Below are 20,481 nucleotides of genomic sequence, written 5' to 3'. Positions count from 1 at the left end.
AACAGAACAGAACTCACCATTAAAGTCTACTCTTTAAAGCTATTTAAAGTGTTAAAATCCAGTCTTTAATATTACCAAATGGAGACATGTCCTGGAGACATGACAAGTCTTTGCTCTTTGCAAATATTTGTTATTACAATAAAATAAAATTCATAAGATAACATTGATAACGTATACTTTATACTATTGTATCTTTTAGAGCATAAGATTCCATTACTTCAACCAATCAAAGACACAAACACAACTCACCACTGATTTCTTCAAATACTCTATGTGCAAAGTGATTCAGCTAATCAAAACAAAAAAGAAATAATTTTATATTCATCCACAAATCACACGAATGCCCCTCAGCTCATTACACATTTAAGTAACAGGTTTTATGAAAGAAAATTATAATTTCCATTAGGGGTGGGCGATAGAAACGATGTACGATAGAAACGATATAAATTTGGCCAATGATAGAGATTTTGACTATACCGTGATAGGGCATGTTGATGATGCCATCACGCTGTGCCTGTTTTGATCGAAAGCATCGCAGCAGGTAAAACCATTATCATCTGCAAATTATGCCGATCGACAGTCATAGCAAAGAGATGAAGCACTTTTGAAATACGGGGAAAGGCAAAAACTGCGCTTCCTCCACTTCCGTAACATTGATTCATTAATGTTGAATTCTCTCGCAGCTGCTCTATTCCCATGTTGTTGCAGTATATTAATAACTGACCTCGTATTGTGGATGAATAATCTCAGTTGTTCTCCTGACTGAAGTTTGGCCCGTGTACAGCATCCTGCTATGCAATAGCATTTGTCCCTGACCACCAGAATCCCTCACGTTAACTTTTAATGAGTGGAAAAAAAAAAGTTGGTGTTCATCCTCCAGCTTCACTGTGCTAATGTTATGCTAACGTAGCTGTGTCGCTAGCAATCACGTAGCACAACATTATATACCAGGTAGTCCAACTTCAGTAACCCTGGAAACGCCACTGCTGTTTAGTTTTCTGTCTTCATTATTTTGGAAGTGGTAGCAGAGCTGAACGTTTTAATTAGTTTCAAAAATCTCTCAGTCAGAACATGGTATGTCATGTTTAGGTGGAAACTAGCAAGCTAACTTCCCGTTAACTTGTAACTCCGTTAAATTTAATAAATTCTGTTTTCATGGATGCATGGATGTTAAACTTAATTGTTACACCTGGTAAAGCAGCAATGCTGATGATTTTATTAAAGATGGAAGAATTTAGACTTTTTAACTCTCAGTGTTCGTTTGACTTTGGGACCTGAAGCGGACGGAGTTTTGGACCCAGATTACTCCGCGAAGCTCCTCACTACGGCAGCCGTAATGCTCTGACAATCCATCAAAACATTTTTAAACAGATTTCTGCACGTCAAAAATCGGTTCGAGGTCAGTAAGCACAACCAGAATTCACACATAAGGCACACTCGATTTTTGAGAAAATTAAAGGATTTTAAGTGTGCCTTATAGTGTGGAAAATACGTTATACAGAAGAAAAGAATATATCGCGGTATATATCGTAACCGCACGTGCTTCAAATTATATCGCAATATGGATTTTAGACCATATCGCCCAGCCCTAATTTCCATTTGGAAATAACATAATACAACTCATTACAAAAATTGTTCCTCATTCAACACTCTGTAAGTGTCAGTTCTTAGTTTCAAATGAGCAGGGTATTGAACACCCTCTCTTTGGTGGGAATGAAAAACTCCCTTTTAACAGGAAAAAACCTCTGGCAGAATCAGGCTCAGAGAGGGGCGGCCATCTGCCACGACCGGTTGGCGGTGAGAAGAGGAAGACAGGACAAAAGACATTGTATGGGAGAGCCAGTGATTAATCATAATAATTAGACCAAGATAAAAGATGGGTGAGGGTCGGCAGTTTCTAAACCAATCATCTGCCAGTATTCCTTAAATGTATTTACTGTAGAGGTTAGTCTTTAATGAATAAAAGTATTTTTTTTTTATAAAGTAACATCATAGATAAATTGAATAACTTCAGAAATAACAAAAAAAATATTATTATGGATAGTTTCATTTGGTCTCTCACAGTTGCAGCAATCATTGGCAAATCCCAAACCCTGCATTTAAGTGTTCACTAAAGACTAATAACAACTCACTAATAACAGCTAGAACAGCTCAAATAAAACCAAAGCCAAATCTTTTTGGTCAAAAATGCGATATGGCTTGTGTTCCTTAGACTTCGTGAAGACATTTGATGTGAACATTATTTTAACATTTTTTTCTAAATGGTGTGATGAGCCTCCTAATCTATTTTGTTAGGTTATGTCACTCATGGAAGGAACGAGGAATTTCTAGCCAACTGGTTGTCATCAGGAGCTAATAATAAAGGCCATTATAAAGCACTGACATGTTTTTCTCTTGCTGCTCCTCACATGGTAAACAGCCTCCCAGTCTGATAGACCCTCAAGCAAACACCTCACCACTGTTTACTGATTTATGACCCGTTTCTACCTTTTGCAGATAAAATAGTTAATGCGTAACTTAGTTGTGTGGCCTCCCAATTTTGTTGCAAAGTAGAGCCACTTGTAACACTGGCAAACAGTACTGACTGGAAATAGCAAATATACAGTTAAATATTTGGACACAGATCCCTTTTTTCTAATTTTGATTCTGTACATTAACACAGTAAATTTTAGGTAAACAACTCAGATGCAGTTGCGTTTTGGCTTTAATTCAGTGGGCTGGACAAAAAGATTGCACCAAAAATGTGGGGAACTAAAGCAATTTTTTAAACACAATCCCTTCATTTCAGTGACATCACCAGATGTTGGGTTTCCTCCTTTCTAATGCTCTGCCAGCCTTTACTGCAGCGGCTTTCAGTTGCTGTTTGTTTCTGGGCCTTTCTATCGAAAGTTTAACCTTCAACAAGTGAAATGCTCAGTTGGGATCAGGTGACTGACTTGGCCATTTAAGAATATTCCACTACTTTGCTTTAATAAACTCATGGGTTGCTTTGGCTGTATGTTTTGGGACATTGTTCATCTGTATAATGAAACTCCTTTATCAATTTGACTGCATTTAGCTCAATTTGAGCAGACAGTATGTCAGACAGACACCTCAGAATTCATTCAGCTCCTGTGTCACATCATCAACTCTTTCATGCATGATTTATGATAACCTCATCTTTAGCCATGAAAAGATGAATAATTATGGATTAAATAACAATAATTACAATGAAACATGTCATATATCTATAGTAACATTAAACGACCAGTGGATGGCAGGGTATTGAGTGACACATCAGTGTCCAATGTAGTGGTTTATGTACAAGTATACCATCAACACTGACACAAGTACAATAAAAACAGTCTTTGAATAGCTGTCCACTGTAGTGACCGCTATGCATGAAAGGGTTAATAAACACTAGTGTCGATGGCAGCCATACATGCCCAAACCATCGCACTGCCTTCGCTGTGTTTATGATGTGGTATGCTTTGGATCGTGAGCTGTTCTACACCTTTTCCAAACTTTTTTCTTGCCATCATTCTAGTAGAGGTTGATCTTGATTTCATCTGTACAAAGAATGTTTTTCCAGAACTGTGCTGGCTTTTTTAGATGTTTCTAACAAAACCACTCCTTAGTTTTTCAATGTAAATAATAGAGGTGGGAATCACCATACATCCCACGATACGATATTATCACAATACTTAACGCACGATACGATATTATTGCAATTTTTTTAAATATTTTGCGATATTCAGATTCTGTACATAAAGGTAAACTTTATCAAGATTCATTTTATCTAATATCAAAGTCTCACACTCAGTCTTTCTCTCATTTCAGTCAGTTTTATTGTTGACAAACTTGAACGGTTTGTATTACAGTCTAGTCCAACTTAACTGAATGCAACCATCTGGTATAGCTATTCTGAACTATGCAATTTATGAAAACTACCGTATTTTCACGACCATAAGGCGCACTTAAAAGTCTTAGATTTTCTTCAAAAAGTACGGCGCGCCCTATAGCGCAGTGCGCCCTGTGTGTTGTAAGGAGGACGTAGTAGAGAACACCATGAGAACGCTAAAGGGTGAAGTGTGGGCGCAACCCTGAAAATGGCAAAGAGACAGGCTTATGAAGCACAGTTTAAACTGAAGGCCATCAGCTACGCGGAGGAACATGGAAATCGAGCAGCGGCGAGAGAATTTAAGATTAACGAATCGATGGTTCGCAAATGGAGGAAGCTGGAAAACAAGCTCTGGCAGGTCAAGAAGATGCAGGTGAGTTTCCGCGGACATAAGGCGAGGTGGCCCGAGTTGGAGGAAAGACTCGAGCGGTGGATCATCGAGCAAAGAACGAGCGGGAGAAGCGTTTCGACGGTCACCATTCGGCTAAAAGCAGTTTCACTTTCATTTTTTATGAAACGGTGCCATTTTTCCATCCGGACCAGGACTACGGTAGCGCAGCAACTTCCAGCGGATTATAAGGAAAAGCTGGCCATCTTCTGCTCCTACTGCAGCAAACACATCGGCGACAAAAACATCCAGCCCAGCCACATCACAAACATGGACGAGGTCCCGCTCACTTTTGACATCCCGGTGAGTCACACTGTGGAGAAGAAGGGGACCAGCACACTAGCGATACGCACAACGGGGCACGAAAAGTCTTCTTTTACTGTTGTGCTTGGCTGCCATGCTAATGGACAGAAACTGCCGCCTATGCTGATTTTTAAGAGAAAGACTTTGCCTAAAGAGAAGTTTCCAGCAGGAATCATCATTAAGGCAAATGAAAAGGGCTGGATGGATGAGGAAATGATGAAAGAGTGGCTGAGGGAGGTGTATGTAAGGAGACCAGGTGGTTTTTTCCACGCATCACCATCGCTCTTAATCTGTGACTCTATGCGTGCCCATCTCACAGCCGATGTGAAAAAACTAGTGAAACAAAGGAACTGTGAGCTTGCTGTCATTCCGGGAGGCCTGACAAAGGAATTCCAACCGCTGGACATCGGTGTGAACCGCCCGTTCAAAGTAAGGCTGCGAGCGGCCTGGGAGCGATGGATGACCGATGGAGACCACAGTTTCACCAAGAGTGGAAGGCAGCGCCGGGCGAGTTACGCCACAATTTGCCAATGGATTGTAGATGCTTGGGCTAACATGTCTGCTGGCACTGTTGTTCGAGCTTTCGCAAAAGCCGGCATCGTTTCCGAGGAGCCGCACGGCACGGAAAGTGACTCTGACGGTGAAGACAGTGAACCTGGCATGTTTGATGGAGATTTAGCGCAGCTGTTCAATTCAGACACAGAGGATGAGGACTTTGATGGGTTTGATTGATGATAAAAATGTGAGTACCAAACTTTGTTTTGCTCCTGCTTTATTTTTAAATACGCACACTTGTATGCTTGTCTGTTGTTGATGATGACGATTACTGGTAATAAAAATGTGAGTAAGGTACCGAACTCAGGTTTGCTCCCGCTTTATTTTTAAATACGCATACGGTACTTGTATGCGCCCTATGGTCCAGTGCGCCTTATGTGTGTGTTAAATACAGTAATGGCACACATAACTGAGACTGCGCCTTTTAGTACAGTGCGTCTTATGGTCGTGATAATACGGTATGCAGCCCATTCAGCAACTGAAGAATTTGAAAGTAAATTAAAACAAAATATAATTTTACATTAAATAAAAAAGTTTTAAACTTAATTAAAATAAAACATGTCTTAAATTAAAATAAGTAAACTGTCATGTTTATTGCTGCCAAAAAACAAGTTAAACACATTTGGACAGTGTCAGGATTCTTGCTCAGAAAAAGGATCAACATGCTCTGAAGTCAGAGCATGTTCCAGTCCACAAAAACTTTTTTTGTAACAAAATATCGATTTCTGCTGTCCCTGTATCGATACATGATTAGCAAACAAAATATCACGATACTACACAGTATCGATTTTTTCCCCCACCCCTAGTAAATAATACAAACTTTAAAATGCAACATTTATTACTCCATCTCATTCAGCCTTGATGCTTTGTGAAGACAAAAGTCTAAAATGACTTAGTTTTGAAGATTCAGAGTAGGGCTGTTCGATATATATCGGATGACGATAAAAAAAACATCTATCGTTTCATTTTACGCTATCGTTTGTTTCGTGGTGTCGCAAAATAAAATGTTTACGGCAATATTTTCTCATCGTTTTGATGATCACTGTAGTGGCTATATTAATTTCTTAAAGTTCTCTCTTTCTCTTATATTTTATATAACCACACTACTGACAGACAAGCGCCTGTTTTTATGTGTTGTTGTTAGCAACAATGACGGTAACAACATCGCGTTTCCGCTTGTTTGTGTTCCACATAAACCTTTCATAATAAAGCTCAAGATCCTGTTGAGACTTTTCAAAATAAACTGAATCACGTGAAAGAGCAGATTATTTACGGATGAGAAGTAAAAAAGAGCCGGCAGGTGGTAAAAAATAAACCTTAGACTCAAACGTTAGAACAGGCTTTTCCCCACAGCACGCCGTGTAATAAATACTCACAAAGAAAACGGCGGCTGTTACAACTTATGTCTAAAAATGTATCGTTTCATGCATCGGTTAAAACACTCGACTCCAGCTACATGACGCGCAGCTGGAAACACTTCACGCAAGTCGAGCTGCCCGAGATTCACAGAATTTACAGAAAATGTTACATTTTTGTGATTTATATCGTTATCGGGACGATAGAATTCTTATATCGGGATATGAGATTTTGGTCATATTGCACAGCCCTAATTCAGAGACCTACCCCTTGGTTGGCAGACTGACTGAAGTTCTTGGCCAGTGATCCAAACAAAACAACATTGACAGATGAGTTCTGAGATGAGCTGTTCAGCATGGAATCTTCTTCTGGAAAACATCATACGAATGTGTTAAAACTGGAAAGGATAAGGGCAAAGGTAAATTCAAGGGGTCGAGTTGCAGGGGCTGCAGTCTAAGTACAAAAGCCAATAGTCCTTGGCTATGCCTGAAACACCACATTTATGAGGCATTCTGGAGGTGTCCTAATCTCATGATCAAGCCACCTCAACTTGTGATGTGGAGGAGCAGTAGCTCTACTCTGAGCCGCTTACAAATGGGCAAGCTTCTCACCCCAACGCTTAGGTTAGTCCAGACACACTTTGAAAGAAACTTATTTCTACTGCTTCCATCTGCATTGTTTTTCTTTTGGTCAATGCCCACAGCTTGTGGGCAAAGGTGACAGTAGTAACACTGATCAACCTGTAAATTCACAGCTTTGCTTTCTGCTCTTTACCAAATTCATATAGTTGCATCAAACCATTTTTCAATCTTCTGTTCCACTCTTCCTCTACACATGAATAGGAAGCTGAGATAATGTATGTGGACTCCTCCGCCTGAGGCAGAAACTTCAAAACCCTAAGTGAGCAAATCCACTCTTTTCCAAATGAGAACACTGAACTCAGGCCCAGTGAAAGATGAAGAACATGGGTCTCATGGTAAAATTCAGTTGATAGTTTATATTATGTACAGCAACTATAGCTAGAGCTACACTATTAGGCTACTTGAATTACTAGTTATAACTAACACTGGGAAACTATTGTAATAGATGCCTAAAGAGGGTATACTAGTTCTCTTTCGTGTGTGCGATAATAAACTAAATTTCTTCGTATTCTGAATCGACTGCTGGACAACACAAGAAATCTGTTTAGTCAGATGTAATTAAACAGTGTCTTACTTAAAAACAAATTATAAAATGAAAAAAATAAAATAAAACGCAAACACTTATATACACAATGTCGAGTGCAAAAGTCTCTCTAAACGAAACTAAATTTTGACATGATAACCAACCACCACATTATCATAAACACATGGAAGGTAATGGGAACCGTAAGTAAAGGCATGACAAAACACACACATATTTGAATTTATTGACGGACAGCTAATACTTGTTTAAACATTACCTTGGATGACCATCTTCAGGATAAAACTGTCATTGTTCAATGGCACTAGCGGCCCCTTGTGAACCACTTTCCCCTGTAAATTGAAAAAAAAAATCCTGATGTGAAAATGAACTCAAAAGCATTTTGCTGTGACTGACGTTCTGCAAAATTTCCTGTCAATATATCAAAGCCAAATCTGAAAACCAAGCAATGTTAATAAGACCTTGAGAAATGGGCCAGAGGACAAAAGGTGATTGTGCTTATATCACTGCTGTGCTCTAAATCATGAAAAGATGGGGACTGGAAGCTAGAAAGTGAGAAAAATGCACTCTGAACTTGTCACCTTATCTATATACATTTCAGGTCTTATTTTCTTTAATTCTAATAATTCCAAATTATTTCTCATTATAGTTGACTGTTGGCAGAGTGCTATATCAAAGCATTTTGATTGAAACATGCCTGGAAGAGAAGTGTGTGCTAGGAAAAGGTCAAAAGGCAACAGAGATGATTTCAGTCTTGACAGGGTTGTCAAGAAAAGTCAATTCAAGAAACTAGGAAGCTTCATAAGTAGTGGACCGAGGCTGGTGTCAGTGCATCATGAACCACCACGTACAGAAAGGGGCTTCTTCAGGAAAGGAGCTACCACTGTTGCATTCCTAATATCAAGTATCTTTGTAGATTTTGTTTCTAAATCAAGGTCCTGGAGTCTGGGTGAAGATTGAAGAGGTACAATTTACTTTTATCTGAAAAGCCTTTGAACCACTGAGCAACAGTCTATTTTCTCATCTTAGAGTCCAAGGTGTTTGAAATTCAGTGTCAAAATTCCACAGTCTGTGATGATTTGAGCTTTATAGAAATGCCAACTTCATTTTCCAGCAAGACTTGGTGCCTGCCCACAGTGCCAAAACTTCTACCATATCTACCATGTTGTTACCCTGACTGGTCAGCCAGCTTGCATGACCTAAACCCCACAGGGCCTCTATGGAGTACTGTCAAGAGGAAGATGAGTAAATGTCAACTTCAAAATAAAGAAGAGCTAAAGGCCGTTATCAAAGCAACGTGGCCTTTAGTAACATCTCAGCTGTGCCACAAGGTAATGGCACACCACACTGAGGTAGATATTTGTGGAAAAGGAGTCCCAACCAAGTAGCAAGTATATAGATGAACATACAGACAGCTTTAGGGTCACAATTTAAAAAAGAACAAAAAAAACAAAAACATTGTCATTGATGTTTTGTTTTTTTTTCTTTTTTTTCGCCTGTCGCGTTTGGCTCTTTTGCCATCAGAATTATTGTCTAAAGGCAAAGAAAGATGCCCAATGGATTTACTTTACCAAATGGACCATCCCAGCCTTGCCGTAATGGTCTATTTGATTCACCTTTGCTTTTATTGATTTTTTTTATTTTATTTTCACTTGCTAAACACGGGACAGATTTCACTGGGGAAAAGAAAAGGGAGAAAGAAAAAGGGAAAGAAAAACAGCGGGGAAGTGTCATTGATCATTTTGAGATTAAAGTTGAAATGCTATTGAGAAAAAAGAGAAAATGTAGAGATTACAGCTGTTCTTCCAACATAAGCCGCCACGGTTACATTCTCTGAGTTAATCTTACTTCAGAACCAGTTTTAGTAACAAGAAAGGAAATGATTTCTCTTTTAGCACACAAACATATTGTAGTGATCAATATATGGACGTTGAAAAGATGGTTTAAAAAGCTGCGCCTGGTCAGATTGGGGGGGGGAACACACACACGCAAAATTAGAAGAGAGAATTTGTCCAAAATGAAATGGCTGGCAGTGGACAGATGCAAGGCTATCAATGGTTACACCTTGTGCAATAAAGAATATTTATGTTGTATCACAAGACGACTGATCAATTTGTTTCACTAACTCTCTACACACAAGGCATTTTGTAGAGGCTATAGCGCCCCTGGCAGTTTGGCTTGAAACAACAACAACAGTAATCTATGCATTTCGACTTTTTTTAATATAGCATTTTTTCTTGAAATAGAATTACAACTTTACAACTCAACTTTAACAACTAAACTGAATTTATTCTCAAAATGATCAATAATATTCTTTTCTTAAAGTGGCCCTGATACTCCTTTGTAGAAATTTGACATTTCTATATTGTAATCCATTTCTGGTTTATATAAGGAAATATTCTAATAATCTGAGATACTTGATTTTTGATTTTCATGAGCCACAATCATAAAAATTTAAATAGATATAAAACACTGATATATGCACATATGAATAAATTCAGATGCAACTTCCAGGTCAAGTCTATTAGTTACATTAATACACTTTCCAGAGTTAGGACTATACATGCTTTGCGCACAAACGATGTCAACTCCTTTATGTAATCTTTAAGATTGCAGGTTTTTATACTGGGTGAGTCTGGGTGGTTGTATTTATGGAGTTAAAGCAGCTACTTGGAAGGCTGGCGGTTCAATCCCTGCTCCAGTCTGCATGCCTTAGGCAAGATACTAACCGGATGCATTCATCGGAGTATGAATGTTAGACAGAATGCAATGTGATGTAGAAAAAAAGTGCTTGTGACAATGAGAGATGCTCAGGTAGAGTAGAAAAGTGCTATATAAGAACCAGGCCATTTACCATCATCACACAATGTTCATTCTGCTAGAGCAGTACAAAGCCATTATTGCTTGGGACACACAGATCTTATTTGTGTACATACACACACACACACACGTTCATGGGCACTTTATATATTTTGTTTTTAGGCTTGCTGTAACAGACCTTGACTATTTTGTCTGTGACATCTGTGCTGGTGGTGATGAGAGAGATGGGAATCCTGGTCAGATGTGCTGGTATCTGAGGCCCCGTACCCTCCAACAGCACATGGACAGGCATGACATCAAGGTGAGACCTGAGAGGCTGAGATAGAAAAAATTAAATAAAATAAAAAAGGACAAGTTTAGTATAATTCCAGTCTGCCACCAATCCAGTTGACAAAAGTGAATGTCAGCAGCTTCAGACCTGAATGTGTCATCCGCCCAAGAATATAGAACCCGCAGCAGCTGACAGACACTGATCCACTGTGTGATCAGTTTGTTTAAAGTCTGGTTGAACCTTCCTCTACCACAGACAACTCATTACCTGAACATACCTGTGACAGGTACCACCAGATCCATGTCAACAGTACAGCAGAAGGATTCAAATCTTTTAGGCATTTCAGAGAAAAACCCAGGAAAAGTATTGGCCCTGTTCATAGCAGGTAACATGCTGCTTCATGTCAGAGCTGGTTAGTTTTATCTCAAGCACATTTGACTGGCGAGTCCCTTGGTGGTACCCTAACCAAGAGAAGACAGCAAAGCAGGAACAGCCTGCGAGGCAGACGAGCTGTTCAGCAGAGCGTGTGCTCAACTGCTCAGTCAGGTGGAAACTCAACAAGGGTAAAAAAACACCATCAAATAAAACTCTCTGATTTAAACCCAAGGGGTGGAGCTTGAGGCCTGAATTAGTGTAGGATGAGTGATTTACTCATGAGTTCAGAGCTGCTCTGTGTTCACAGGCTCACCTACACCTGTAGGTTCATCAGCCTGGCCTGTGGCAGGGCTACTCATCTGGCAACTCAGTTCAAACTAGGGGTGGGGGAAAAAATCGATACTGTGTAGTATCATGATATTTTGTTTGCTAATCATGTATCGATACAGGGACAGCAGAAATCGATATTTTGTTACAAAAAAGTTTTTGTGGACTGGAACATGCTCTGACTTCAGAGCATGTTGATCCTTTTTCTGAGCAAGAATCCTGACACTGTCCAAATGTGTTTAACTTGTTTTTTGGCAGCAATAAACATGACAGTTTACTTATTTTAATTTAAGACATGTTTTATTTTAATTAAGTTTAAAACTTTTTTATTTAATGTAAAATTATATTTTGTTTTAATTTACTTTCAAATTCTTCAGTTGCTGAATGGGCTGCATAGTTTTCATAAATTGCATAGTTCAGAATAGCTATACCAGATGGTTGCATTCAGTTAAGTTGGACTAGACTGTAATACAAACCGTTCAGTTTGTCAACAATAAAACTGACTGAAATGAGAGAAAGACTGAGTGTGAGACTTTGATATTAGAGAAAATGAATATATATCACAAAATATTTTAAAAAATTGCAATAATATCGTATTGTGCGTTAAGTATTGTGATAATATCGTATCGTGGGATGTATGGTGATTCCCACCTCTAGTTCAAACACCAAAAAATAGTCCATAATTTTTATTTAACTGGTTAATGCTGCACACCACTACAAATCATGTAAAAATATCAAAGAGTAAACTGCGCGCTCTTCTTTATGGTGTACGCAAGGTTTACAAGCAAACTCTGGTATGCAAATAGCGGATTTTAGAAGTCAAAATGGGTTGAGTTCATAAATGCATTTACTTGTTCCGTTTCACACCCATTTACCAGCAACGTCAGGCATCATATACTCCCATTGGCAGTTATTTTATCCTTTGCCACAAAGCTGAGCAAACTTTAAGCCAGGACCCGTCCAGTCTCGCGAGACAAGGAGTGGCAGCTGTGCTGGCAGATTTTCAGCTACTTTTGAATGGTAAAATTTATGAGGGGGTTGATGTTATTTGAGTTACTTATTTAGCACTTTCAACTAGAAAAAAAATCTGATTTTCCTAAATCTTAGCCTGACAAATAACCTTCATACAACAGACTTAAAAACAAATAATGTCCACAAAGCCAACCATTTTTCAAACCATAACACTAAACAAATGAGTAAAATTACTCTGGAAACTAAGTGAACCCAAACTGGATTGAAAATAATATTTTAAAACAAAATAAAGCCTATCAACAAATGCAGCATCACCTCTAAAAAGAACAATAAAAGTCAAGAGGAGATGTTCCTAAAAGTGATTACTGCCTTTACTTTTCTACATAAACTAAATGCATTTAAATAGTTGGTTGTTTTTATTTCCTACAAATGAAAGAACAGGCCTGCAGCTTTGTGATGAGTTCATAATGACAGCTGCATACAGCTACTCTTGTTAGTCATCCTCAGTCTGCTCTGACAGGAGGAGGATTCACCGACAAAGAAGCAACACAGAGGCCACCAGCCGGCTGCCAACAGTCAGCTGCACCGGGACAACAGCTGATCCCTGCCAAATGTAGGAATTGCCATCCCATCTAGACAACAGCCTTCCTATTGCTCAGAGCATCACTGAAAACCCCAAACATGAACCACCTAATACCAGCTCACCGCTGAACCATAAACAGAGTGTGGCAGAAGTGCATTGGAGACATGACTGCTGGGGTGGGAGGATGCTCAGTATTCACACAGTATAATATAGGTACTGACTGGCCCCCCTCATAAGCCATTGTGATTTACTGAAGTATGACTGAGCCAAACACTGTATCCTATAGGGGCTTTTATCAAGTTAGGAGCCGTTTTTGAGTGCTGAGCACATGAAGTGTGTTGACAACAATCGCAATGAAAGAACACAGTTTATAAAAATCACTTAAAACTACACTCCAGTAGTGAGTCATGGGCTCTCTGTGGACATGCAGGGAAAGACTGGACGCATCCACTCCTGCCAACTCACATAAAGATTCTTTTCCACAACCAAAATCTAAATTAAATAAAAAATAACAGTAACAATCATTTTTCACTACACATTGTATAACCTGATACCAGACACTGAATTGCTGACTTGCTCTAGTTATTATTTTTAAATTAACAATGAATCAAATGGCCATTCGTCACAAAAAAGTAAAACAATTTTTAGATTCTTTAGTTCTCCGAGCTTTATGAAGCTTTTTAAGTCCCTTTTAGCCCAATTTTGGTATAAAGTGATATCTGTCTCAAAAAAGCTGCAATTGAACTAAAATGATCTATTCAAGAACAAACAGCAATCTGATGATTAAAGTGAACCATCTAGCAGCTCCGTTCAGTATTTTAAGACTTAAAACATATTTTTATTCATTGGCATTTGAGTCTGTCTGATTTGCCTTTATCAGTTTAGCACCTACTACAATGCATTTGATTTCTTTCTTATCATTTCGCTCATTTATTTTTATCCATTCTGTCTTTTGTATAGCACTTCGGTCAGTGAGTTGCGTTTAAATGTGCTTTATAAAAAACAAATTTGAGCATCTGTGTATAGAAATGAATACTATATTAAAAGTGCCAAGCCTCAGCTTTAATTTATGTAGCTTCAAATCACTATTTAAACAGCAGTGTGGCTCATCCAAACCATTTTGAAACAGACACACTCACTGCATGCACAGGTTATTGAGCTGGTAAATAACCTGGCATGAGACAGGTCAAGGACATCAAGGTCAATAGACAGAAGTATTTCTGGATGGAGGCTAGCAGGTTCAAAAGCAGCAGACCAACCTACGCTTAGGTGGCTATACCAGGGTATCTAAAAATCTCAACAATATGATTTACAATATAGAGAAGCCCTTTTAATTCATTTCATATTAAACATATACAGTGATACTGTATATTAAAGCAAAATAATGTTGGAAAGCTATGTGCTGGGAGCATATAGACAATACAGCAGTAGAAGCAGTTTTCCTTTCCTCTTTTTTAATTAAAGAAAAACACAGACACACAGTCACACTATGTTGTCTTTTTAGAAAGATAACAATGATTCCATTAATGTTATCTTCATTTGACTTTTCTGATATCTTTTTGGGCCTGCTCCTTATGTCTGTGGGGGAGACAAGCTAATTATACAGAGGAAGCCAAAGCCAAAATGCCCTGAACTATACATACACTTGACAAAGTCCCAAAAATTTTATATACACATAATTTTTAGTTTTGTTGGTTTTAATACTTAAAATTGTTAATTTCTTCACTTTCATCAAGCTGCAGCCACATGAAAGTAAAATGTCCTCACTGTCTCATAAGCATTTTCCAGCAGCAGGTCACAAGACACACACACCATGCAAATTATGGCACAGCGAGTGGTCACCACTTAAAAAGCCTTGGGGAACTTGACTTTTCCTCCCATCAGGTGGGTAAAAAAGGATGAGTGAGCTCTTTTGCTCTTTCACAAATATTTAGTGATAAGACCAGGTAAAATGGGAACAGTTATTCATTGTTTGCTACAAAATTTAGATTCATTGTGGTAAAGAGGGGAAAGGGACAGTCACATATATGTGCAAGTTCATATAGGCGCACTCCTGCTTTTGTAAATACATTATCAAATTATCAAAGTTTCTTCTTTGAGAATGTTTTATTATTAGGGACTACCACTAACTACTAAACTGCCTAGTCACTATTCACTTTACTCTCTGGTGGCTGCAATGAAGAAAAGCGAGCATGTTATTATTCTGAAGCTTGCCCTGTGCTTTATGAAAAATATTATTCTGCTGAAAACAAGACATTATAATGCTGTAGATGTTAATGAAAATTCCATATCTAACCTAAAGGCCTAGGTCAGTGACTCAGAGTTTTATAGTCCATGTAATTTTAAACAGTTTGGACCACTCTCTCATAAGTCATCAGTTCTTTTTCTTAAAATGTAGGGACAATGTAAAATTAACAAAATACAAGGTAAGTACTCAATTGTAATTAAATAAGTATAGAATTTCTTATAGGCTGTGTTTACATTTGTAATTCCATCAACAGTTGTTCAAATCAGAAATAAAATCAGAGAATAATTACCCATCTCAAAAGTAAATAACCAATACAATAAATGTGCATCATAAGGCACTTACAATGTAAGCATTGTCTGTTAATAGCCAACCCATGCTTCTGTAAAAGTAATCAACTTCAAATTTTCCCCAATGTGAAACTTCTGCCAAAGGGAGTCAAATCCGATAGATGGCTGAAGTTAGGAAGATGCTGCCTGCCACACACCTGGTGGAATGTTTTGTAAGCAATAGTGCATTAGTTAATAAAATGCTAATAACAGAAACAGTCCGTATCCTGGAGAAGAGAAATGTCTTCCAACTGAACAGTCATATGTCATAAGTCAATACAACAGTAACAACCACTCAAAACACAGTAAATCAAGTGCATCTTAAAGTGTCCATGAAACACTACATGTATTAAGGCTAATTTACACTATGAACCCCTACTCTAAAAATACTCTCATCAATTTAACACTGTCCATGAAGCTAGGATTTAAAAAAGGGTTAAATGTAACATTTTTAGAGCATCTGTAGCACCAGTTTGTGCCAGTATTGAATGTGACATCACTCGGTTGGTTGTTTGCTGCTAATATACTTAGTTTATCTTAACTAACTTGTGACAGAACAATCAACTCAGTGAAAAAGACAGAAACAAACCCCAAAAATTAACCCCCCAAAAAAGGGGGACAGTGTTGAACTTCAGCTTGTGGGTCCTGTGAACCACTAGCGCACAACTCGCTCAAACAGCTCTTGTCCACTGTCCTCATTTAAAATGTCTATAAACAAATATATACAATATAAACAAACCCAAATATTGTGGTTAACAGGTAGATTCTCCCCTTTCAATGCAGCTAGCCAACAATGAAGAACCACTTACTGCTAAAGAGACAGAATAAGCAGACAGTATATTCTTGGTTTTTAATTTAACAGTCATCGCTGCTGCCAGGAGCAGCAGAAAAGGTAACCTCTAAAGAGAGCTTCTTAGTTAGAGCTTCTTTGTTTCCACTGAGTCATCAGTTCTTGTACAAGTTAGTAGTATTAATTTTGACAGCTAATGTTAATTTAGTTTTAATGATAGTCTTTTGACTAAAGTGTCATTTGGTTTTAGTCATAATTTAACCATCTAAATTATTTTAGTATTTCTTAACTAAATATCATAAAGCTACAGTAGTAGCTACAGTAAAATATAACAGTTTAAAGTCTGTTGTGTCTTTACCAGTGAGAGTTGCTCCAAAAGGTTTAAAAAGTGTCATATTTTCTTTTTGGGTTTTTTTTTAAACACACCACATTCGAATTGTGTACATATGTTTACTCTTCTCTTCCTCCCAAACATTCAAATTCTGTCACGTTTTCATGACAAACAAGGAGCAAAGGAGCATAGCTTTCCTCTCTACAAGAAACAAATGCAATTTTTGCACCTTTACTTCAAGAATGCCAGTACGCATAGGCTATTTTTCAATATGCATGATGAGAGGAGCACAACATTTGCAAAAATATATAATTCACTTAAATTATGGCTAATAATCAATGTTTGGTTTATGTCAGTGTTTCATTTTTCCCTGAGCGAAATCTGTTTGCCTGAGCTTAAAGTTAAGATTCATAACTGAGTATTTTATTTAATTTTTATGTCTCCGTGGAGAACTGTCAGTATATTTGCAAATTTATTCTTTGGAAAAGACCAAATTACATCTTTTTAATATTTAGTCAACTTTATTGTTAATACCTACTGTTTAATGTAAGTTTTGAGAGTCTAGGAATAATAGTATAAGATATAAAGTAATTGTAACATTTGATCTGTTTCTTTTCTGTTCAATACATAGTGTGAGCTATGTATACAGGTCAAATGTGTTATTGAGAGAGATGAAGTTTATCCTTCAGTCCTGTAGGGACTCTTAATGCTTAACTGTATGAAGTTTGTTAGACACTATGAAGCAGATCATAGATGATATAAAAGAGCATATAATTCTATGGATGTTAGAAGGCAAATTATAATAATAAAATAATGGTTATGAATAAGACTAAGAATAGGTGGAGGTGTATAAGATTATAATTACATGTATGTTACACAAATACGTATGTTACTTGAAAATGAATATTGATTATTCAATATTTATTTCAGTATAGTGGCATAAAGTTCATTACCATCTTCTAAGATCACACCAATGTAAATAATGAGTCTTTACTGAACTCTTTCCCAATAATTTCACATGGATGGCTGTTTTATAGCCAAGCATTTTGCCAAAGTGATTAAAAACACTTTCCTAAATAAACTGTTTTTAAAGAAATCTAGTGATTAGGCGTATCAGAGGAATTTCTGTAAGTATTGATCACAATAAAATTAAGGGGGTGGCAGTAAAAACACATTGTGAGCTGAGCAGAGCTGTGACGTCATCAAGTACTCCCCGCTTCCAGTTGTAAAGTTTGTGTAGAGTCCTCGGAAGTCTGGACTTCCAAGTGAACTTACCAAGTACAAACTTGCCTACTTGGGTATTGACAACGGGCTGTTGTACTGTAATATTATCTTCCGTTCAACTAATGTCACAGGGAATTAAGTTGTTAACGAGGTCGTTAGCTAGCAAACACTACCACAAAGACTAGCAGCTTTGCTAGGATCCAGTTTAACGTGAACCCATAACCAGTTTAACACGAACTCATAACCCATTTAGCACTTATTTAAGGAAAATTAAAGACTTCTTATTGACCCTGCAACCTGATGGATTAAGGTAGAAAACAAGGAAAAGCGAGAAATAAGTTCTGTTTTTCAAATAACCCCAAACCAAACTCCACTCAGAAATGCTTCAATTTAAATTTTGCTTATCTGGACAACAACGCAATGAAACAGAAGATACTATACATATATTTTTTATAAATATATACCTCGTACTGGGAATTTCGGATAATATTAGACACATAATGCTGCACGTTTATGGCTTAAACTTTGAGAAGTTGTGGACACGCGGAAGACAAAGAGGATCTAAATAAACTTGCTTTTCTTTACGTAAATAATACTACTAATTTAGATGTCGGTCGAACTCCAGAATGCAGTCTGCTTGTTATTAAAACATCTGGGCATGTGCTGTGTATGATGTAAGGCAAGGCAAGTTTATTTGTATAGCACAATTCAACAACAAGGTGATTCGCAACACACGCTTTTTCATAAGTACAACGACGTCAAACGCCCATCGAACAAACTATCTGCAAACTAATTAAAGTTAATAAAAGAAAATCCGAAAACGAATCTGAAGTAGTCATTATAATGAAAGAGCATAATACACGCTGTCAATAAACGTGAAAAACCTACCACAGCAGTTTTCCCTCGCTTGCTTTCGAATTGACAGGCTGATTCTGCTACGCGCATGCGTAGAAAATAACCCAGGGCACTGCATAAACATGATCAAAGACGTAATGCTTGAAAAAATAAGAAAAGTCAAAATCAAAGTCAGTCTTGAAAAAAAAGAAAATCAAAAATCAAATTGTGTTTAAACTTCAAATCAAATCAAATCACTTTTATTGTCACATCACATGTGCAGGCACACTGGCACAGCACATGCGAGTGAAATTCTTGTGTGCGAGCCCCACAAGCAACAGAGATGTGCAAACACAACAACACAAACGAGCAAAATACAAGAATGGCCAACCTGAAACTAATAAATATATGTACAATATATAATAGTGTATGCATTTCTGGATGTGTATACTAAATATTTTCCTACGTGTGTGTGTGTGTGTGTGTGTGTGTGTGTGTGTGTGTGTGTGTGTGTGTATACACATTTTTACAAATTAAATAGTAAAAAAAAAAAAAAAAAATAATAATAATAATAATAATAATAATAATAAAATATATAAAATATACAGAGTTGAATATGTGCAAAACAAGTGGCATTTATATACAGTATGGAGTGCATAATGTTGAAGTTCCAGTAGTGAAGCTGAGGTGTCTATGACGTGTTCAGCAGTCTGATGGCCTGGTGGAAGAAGCTGTCTCTCAGTCTGCTGGTACAGGACCGGATGCTGCAGAACCTCCTTCCTGATGGAAGCAGTCTGAACAGTTTATGGCTGGGGTGACTGGAGTCCTTGATGATCCTCCCCGCTTTCCTCAGGCAGCGCTTCCTGTAGATGTCTTGGAGGGAGGGAAGCTCACCTGCAATTATCCGTTCAGAGCACCGCACTACTCTCTGGAGAGCTTTGCAGTTGTAGGCGGTGCTGTTGCCATACCAGGTGGTGATGCATCCAGTGAGGATGCTCTCAATGGCACAGTGATAGAAGGTCCTGAGGATGCGGGGGCTCATGCCGAATCTTTTCAGTCTCCTGAGAAAGAAGAGGCGCTGCTGCGCCTTCTTCACTGTTTTGTTTGTGTGTACTGACCACGTAAGATCCTCAGCCAGATGTACTCCAAGGAACCGGAAGCTGCTCACTCTCTCCACAGCAGCGCCGTTGATGGTGATGGGGGTGTGTACTTCTCTGCACCTCCGGAAGTCCACTATCAACTCCTTTGTCTTTGCGACGTTGAGGGTGAGATGGTTGTCTTGACACCAGTGGGTCAGGGCGCTGACCTCCTCCCTGTAAGCCGTCTCATCACCGTTGGTGATAAGACCCACCACTGTAGTGTCGTCCGCAAACTTCACAATGATGTTGGAGCTGTTAGTGGCTGTGCAGTCGTAGGTGTAGAGTGAGTACAGGAGAGGGCTCAGTACACACCCCTGTGGAGCACCAGTGTTCAGTGTGATGGGGGATGAGGTGATGCTGCCCAGTCTGACCACCTGGCGTCTGTCAGACAGGAAGCTAAGGATCCAGCTGCAGAGGGAGCTGCTCAGTCCTAGATCCTGCAGTTTCCTGTCCAGCTTCGAGGGAACGATGGTATTGAATGCTGAGCTGTAATCTACAAACAGCATTCTCACATACGTGTCTCTCTTCTCCAGGTGTGACAGGGCAGTGTGTAGTGTCAGGGCTATGGCATCATCAG

At 38.3% G+C, this 20,481-nt stretch overlaps 1 protein-coding gene across 6 annotated transcripts in view; it reads right to left on the bottom strand.

The window, feature by feature from the left end:
• Positions 1–18,866, bottom strand: part of pot1 (protection of telomeres 1 homolog) — a 56,149-nt gene extending 37,283 nt beyond the window's left edge. For 5 of the 6 annotated variants that reach the window (XR_014912602.1, XM_085413030.1, XM_085413032.1 and 2 more), the window contains exons 1-4: positions 18,820–18,866; positions 10,663–10,800; positions 7,924–7,996; positions 6,750–6,850 (exon numbers count right to left, since the gene is read on the bottom strand). Coding sequence is in view for 5 of the 6 variants with exons in the window: in XM_085413030.1 (XP_085269156.1) it covers positions 6,750–6,850; positions 7,924–7,996; positions 10,663–10,776 (288 nt within the window). In the remaining variant the exon portion in view is untranslated. The remainder of the gene's footprint in view (positions 1–6,749; positions 6,851–7,923; positions 7,997–10,662; positions 10,801–18,819) is intronic. The other variant, XM_085413031.1, reaches the window with a different exon arrangement.
• Between the last annotated feature and the right edge of the window lie 1,615 nt (positions 18,867–20,481).

This window comes from Rhamphochromis longiceps, linkage group LG7, assembly GCF_057381845.1.
Source record: "Rhamphochromis longiceps isolate RC_006_pf linkage group LG7, R_longiceps_female_GT1.1, whole genome shotgun sequence".
Classification (NCBI taxonomy): Eukaryota; Metazoa; Chordata; class Actinopteri; order Cichliformes; family Cichlidae; genus Rhamphochromis; species Rhamphochromis longiceps.
This window is presented reverse-complemented; position numbering and strand designations above follow the sequence as displayed.